Raw genomic sequence first — 6,000 nt, forward strand, 5'->3', positions numbered from 1 at the left:
AAAAAATAATTGAGGAAATTGACGTTATGAAAAAATTGGCAGATTCGTGATAGACGAAACGCGGGAGCGCTACTACCGGGTGGAAGTTCAGAACAAGGTGTACAGAAGAGAGTTGGCCGCGCTGGACGTGGAAATCAACAAGCTCGAGAGAATGCTGATAGAACCTCCGCCCTCGCCGACGACTTCCGTCTCCGTGAGCCACGGAAGCGTCTCCCTGCCCGGCTCACTCAAGGCGAGTCCCTCTTTCAGCTAACGTGATTGCATGCTTGTTTATTGCCAAGGCTCACAATGCTCTCGCTAATATTGACATTCTTTCATCTGAGTGGATGGCTTACAAGTCTCTTTCTTCAGTGTAAATATCATCAAAGTTATTATACAAAAACTGTTAGTTGCATATAGGAAGAGTCGAAATGGCAGTTTAGTTTCAAAGCGTTTTAAATATATTTCTACTCTAGAAAATATTTTATCATTACAAGAAGCTAATTTGGAATTGAATTGAAGGAGGACGACGGCATGTCGGAAGGGGACGAGGCGGAGGAGGACTCGGAGGTGCGATTGTCGCCGCTGCCGCGCCCCGTGCCGACGTACAACCCGAGGGGGGCAGCGGCGCTGCTGCTGAGCGTGGTGCCGTCGGTGGTGCCTAGGGCGAGTTGGCCGTGCGCGCAGGCCGCCGAGCGCCAACAGGTCACCTTCCGCTCCGAGCCGGAGCTGGACCAGGCGTCCGAGAACGAGGCCTCCTCCACCAGCGCGGTGGCCCTGCTAAAAAAGCTGCTGCCCCGCATCTGGAAGCCCAGCAGGGCCAAGGCGAACCGCAGCGCCATCGCCGCCGCGCTCAGGATGCACGTCAACTACGTCACGGGTATGTCTGCATTTTTGGTTTGCGGGTTCGCTGCTATTTCGCTTCTCCTTGTACAACAATCACAAATACATATGCTTATTACAATTAGTTTCTCCTTTTTTCAAGATCATTCCTTAAACAGTCCATATAATAAATACACACTCGATTTCATTACCAATAAAAATAGTAAAAATCAACCATTTCTGGCTGCCTTCAAGATTAACCGATATCTCATTGGGTTTCAACGGCCGAAAACTTTCTATCTATATTGATGGTGCTTGATAAAAAGTGTCTTTGACAAAGTTTCTGAGCACGCCAATCGATTCTTGAGGGTCGAATTAAGTAAAGTGGATATTTTTTCGATTTTTTTCCGACTAAAACGAGTTATGGAACGAATTATTCCGACTAAAACAATATGCGGGAAGACAAGTGCGCATGCGTCAGAGCTGGCTGGATTTGAACGAAGTCGTTCGTAATGGTGGTCTCTCTGCAAGTGCTCAACCCAGCTCTGACGCATGCGCATATTGTTTTGGCGGGAAAAAGTTTTACTTGTGCTACGCACGTAGCGCTGCACTTTTTGGTCTGAAAAAATATCCACTTTACCTAACTCGACCCTCAAGAATCGATTGGTGTGCCCAGAAACTTCGTCAAAGATAGTCTTTAATGGCACTAAACTCACTTCCACTGGCTGCCACCGAGTCGCTGCCGTCTCGATCGCATTCTAGTGCTTTTCCACCAATCAGAGAGAACAGCTCCATGTTCTGATGAGTCGCCTGTGTGTCCTCTCTGTTGCGAGGTATTCGTTTTAGCCGATTTTTGGCATTTCGTGTAGAATTCATCTTTCATCGCCTAAGGAATCGATTGGCTATGTCAATAATGGAAATTAAATTACTGGCAAGAAATGGTTGATCTCTCAATTATCTTTTGTTCATAACATCCCTTTAAATTTCCAAAAATCAAAGGAGCTTAATTGTTTTAACCAAACGCTTTCCTTATTAAAAGACATGTGAGTGTCCCAAGTTCAACTTTCATGAAATCCGCTTTTTAGCCGTTAGCTCGTTCCCACAAACCATTGTTGTGTGTGTGTGCGTGTGTGCTGTCTGGCAGAGTAGCAAGTGGAGGCACCGCTGTTGCAGGTTTAGTGCCCGACCCCCACCCTGACCGTAAATTCTCACTGAGCGCTTGCATTGCCGCAGAGTCGCCGGCGGCGGGTGCGGTGGGTGGTGCGGGGGCGGCGGCGTTCCGCGAGCGGGCGCGCGGCTCGCCGCGCTTCCCGCACCGCATTGTGCCGGCCGGCTCGGGCCTGCTGGCGCCGACGGCCCGCACCGGCAAGTGCCGCTCGCTCGACACCAGCATCGACGCCGTGCTGTGCGTGCGCTGCGGCGGCGTGCAGGGCCGCAACGCAGCCGCCTGCGCCGGCTGCGCCCGACGCGACAAGCCGCGCGCCGCCAGCCTCAGCCCCAACTGCGACGTGTGGTGCGTCGAGCAGAACCTGGCCGCCGACGGAGAACTCACCATCACCATCCACAGGACAGAGTCGCAGTGCACCTGAACCTGACACGCGCCGATCCATCCCCCGCCACCCCTTCACCCCAAATGAGTGCGAGTTTTTAACGGAGGCATGCTCAATAATTTCGTTACTTTGCTCTGAAATTTGTTTCATTATTTTCAAACGTACGTGGTTTCAAACCTATCAACGCCCTTCTTTCGAAAGTTGTAATGTTAGTTGTATGATGCATTTATTGTATTGGGTGATTATTGATGTATCTACAGGTAAAAAATATTCATTTGATAACTTTTTTATATTTTGGTGTATTTTGGTTATATGGAGGTGTCAAAATGACCAAGCAAGTTGACCGAATTTTTTGTTGTTTGTAGCAGAACAGGATGATCACAAGGACTAAACGTTTACTTTTGTACAAACCCCCTGTATTGAATTTTTATAAAGTACAACAACAGATGCCACTGAAAGACCGTCTTTGACGAAGTTTCTGAATGCACGAATCGATTCTTGACGGTTGAATTAGGAAAAGTGGATATTTTTCCGGCCAAAAGGTCCAGCGCGACTTGCGTAGCACAAGTATTACTTTTTTCCCGCCAAAACAATATGAACCTATGATGCGGAAACTGCGCATGCGTCAGAGCTGGCCGGCCGTCCAACCAGGCTGTTATTGTTTTGGCGGGAAAAAAGTTATGCTTGTGCTACGCACGTCGCGCATGATTTGTTGGTCAGAAAAATATCCACTTTACCTAATTCGACCGGCAAGAATCAATTCGTGCGCTCATAAACTTCGTCAAAGATGGTTATTAAGCGTAAACTAAACTACTTCCGCTGGCGGAGCAGATGAAGTAGTAATTTCTCTGTCAAGATTTATTACTTCACCTACTCCGCCAGCGCAAGTAGTTCCATTTTCGCAACGAAACGGCGTCGTATATCAAAACTGAAATTGCTTGAACCGTGTGTTGTACTCAACTTAAACTGTAAAATTTTAAGTAAAACGTCGTAACCTATAAGTTTCCCTGTCAGGAACGATTTTAGGCACATTTCCTGAACACCTTGATGGCTTCTTAATGGTCGAGCTGTACATATTCTGAAAGCTCTTGACTTGGGTGTTCCAACGTTTTTGACATTTTGGCAATTTAAATCCATCAGGTTTCGATAAAATGGAAAATGAATGATTTCAACCACCCTGATGTTCGATTTCTTATTTGATCTGAAGGTCTTGTCTTGTTCTAAAGGTAAAAATAAAGAACCGATCGTTAAATTTTAAATTTCTCTCACATTTCACCTGAACTAAAAAATTCCCTTTTAAACTCAATCATTATCTCAAAAAATTAAAAATATGAGGCCTGTTTCAGCAAATGTAACCCCGATTTTTCAGAAAAATGCATAGAATTTTACCACTAAACTTTTCGTTACTTTGACACCTCTAAAAATCACACACAAAAGTTGCAGACGATATCAAATCACTTGTTCTATGTCAAAATGTAAAATGTTCAAAAGCCATTTTAAACAGATATGGTGCTGCTTAGAAATTTAGTTCAGGGATTTTTTCATATAATTGATTCAGTTAGTTTAATCGTCTGCCGTTGGCACCAAGGCGCAGCTAGATTGCTGTTTGTGATTAGCTAATAATTCCCAAATATATATTTTTATAATTACGTGAGAATACTCTATGACTTTAAACATTACGTTATAAAATCGTGCTGAATTTTAGTTTTACAATTTTTAGAAAGTTTCCTTTTTTGTTCGAATATACACAACTCCAAAAAATATATTTTTTCAAGGTGAAATTTAACGTCAGTCTTTGAAAAACAAAAAACTGAAACGATAAAAGCCATTTTGTTGTCTCTTCGCTTCACTTGATAAATTTAGTTTGCAACATATCCGCACGTTGATTGTGTAAAAGCATGATATAAAATTAAATGGAATCATTTCCCTTGCAAGTCAATTGAAACAAATGTACAGTTTGAAATTCTCTGCAGAATCAGATCAAAGTATAGAGTGATTATTTTTTCGCGAATAGGACATCCAGGAAAATGATTTTAGAGAGAAAATGAGATAATAGCGACCTTGATTGCATTCAGAACGCGACGCTTTTCATTAAGGAAAAACTCTCCTTGAAAAAGGGAGCCGATGCCTGGTGCATCCAGGGTGCATTTTTATCGCGAGTGTGCATGTAAACGATGGCAATAAAAACGTATAGAATCTCCCAGGGCCACCATTACTGATCTCGAATTAATTAATTATTCTCATAATTTGCATATTTTCCGTCCTAGGATTAGGTTTAACGTACGTGTACATACAAAAATGTGTTTCATTGTGCAATAATGGAGACGGTTGAAAATTTGTTACTAGGTCAGTGCAGCAGGTTTCACTATTTTGGGGAAATTTAACGCTACATCTATAGGAGTTTTAAGAGCATTTAATATTTTAAGATAGAAGCTCGGCGCGCACCCTGCCTTGCACGAAATTCGTTCTTCCCCCACTGCGACGAACTGCGTGCGAGGCAAATCGCGAGCCAAGGTTTGTTTTTACGCCCTTTCTTGCGTCAAATTAGGGTTGGCAAAAACTACGTCAGGTTGATATTTAAAATATCGACCTATCGATTGTACTTGAGGTATATGGCTGCAACCCTATAAGAAATTCTTGGAAAAAACGGCGCAGTGTTGCACTGGCTCTCTCCGAACTTGTCTCGCATTATTGAAATAGGTGTATATTCGTGTTAGGGAGTAGCTAGGTGTGATTGATTGTCGGTGTGAGATCAGTGTCGATGCAAAAAAGATCTAATCTCTCCGAACGGACCACGCGCGTCATTTGCAGCCCACTCCGAATGCTCATTCCCACTTGTCAAATGTTCAAGATCAAAATAAAAACAACTTGTGCGTATATAATATTAAGGAATATAAGTTAAGTATATACATTGTATTACGTAGCTCTTGTGTATTCGATGTAAACTATAAGCGTATGCGATGAGTACAATTTGAACTGACTTTTGTCTTAAACGCGCCGAGCGTGCGATTATCCTTCCTTCTGTTAGAAGAACGCGCGCTCATCTCTCAACATATTCACTTGTTTCTTACGTTCGACATGACTCTCTATAGGTTTATAAACTAATCAACTGTGATTCAAACTACCTATACGAATGTTAATAAAGGATACATTTTCCATTATTCGTCTCGTTCGTTTCATTTCCACAAAATCACGGCCGCATAACAAGCGGGACAAGCCAGAATAATTGTAATTGTACATTCCTCTTTTTTTTAGTTTGTTGTTTGCAATCAGATGGGGTACATGTGAGAAGATCATCACGTGAATCTATCAACCATGCTTAAAGTCAAATAAATTGAATTGAATTTGCAAATGAAACTAAAAATTTAATTTATTACTTTTTATTTAAATCAGAGCAATTAATGAATATTCCATTGCCTTTGAGGGAAATTTTTGAATGGTTAAAAATGAGGCGCCTTTGGAGAAGGGGAAAAATATTATCTTGTTTGCACGCATCTAGACCGCGGCTGGTTTAAAAAGGGTCCGCTGGAACTAGAGAGCTTCAAAGTTGCACCACTGGCTCTCAACGCAGTATTGACGGTGTCGTCTCGCTGACAGCGAGTTGTCTCCTCTCTACATAGGTGGCAGCACCGTTTACAAAATCCCAAAG

The 6,000-nt window shown here is 43.0% G+C and overlaps 1 protein-coding gene across 3 annotated transcripts in view; it reads left to right on the top strand.

Annotated features, from left to right (window-relative positions):
• Positions 1-5,512, top strand: part of GABA-B-R3 (gamma-aminobutyric acid type B receptor subunit 3) — a 71,483-nt gene extending 65,971 nt beyond the window's left edge. For 2 of the 3 annotated variants that reach the window (XM_065484277.1, XM_065484279.1), the window contains exons 16-18: positions 43-232; positions 502-859; positions 1,975-5,512. In XM_065484277.1, the coding sequence (XP_065340349.1) occupies positions 43-232; positions 502-859; positions 1,975-2,390 (964 nt within the window). In that variant the 3' untranslated portion in view covers positions 2,391-5,512. The remainder of the gene's footprint in view (positions 1-42; positions 233-501; positions 860-1,974) is intronic. The other variant, XM_065484280.1, reaches the window with a different exon arrangement.
• The last annotated feature ends 488 nt before the right edge of the window (positions 5,513-6,000 follow it).

Source organism: Cloeon dipterum, chromosome 3 (assembly GCF_949628265.1).
Source record: "Cloeon dipterum chromosome 3, ieCloDipt1.1, whole genome shotgun sequence".
Taxonomy (NCBI): domain Eukaryota; kingdom Metazoa; phylum Arthropoda; class Insecta; order Ephemeroptera; family Baetidae; genus Cloeon; species Cloeon dipterum.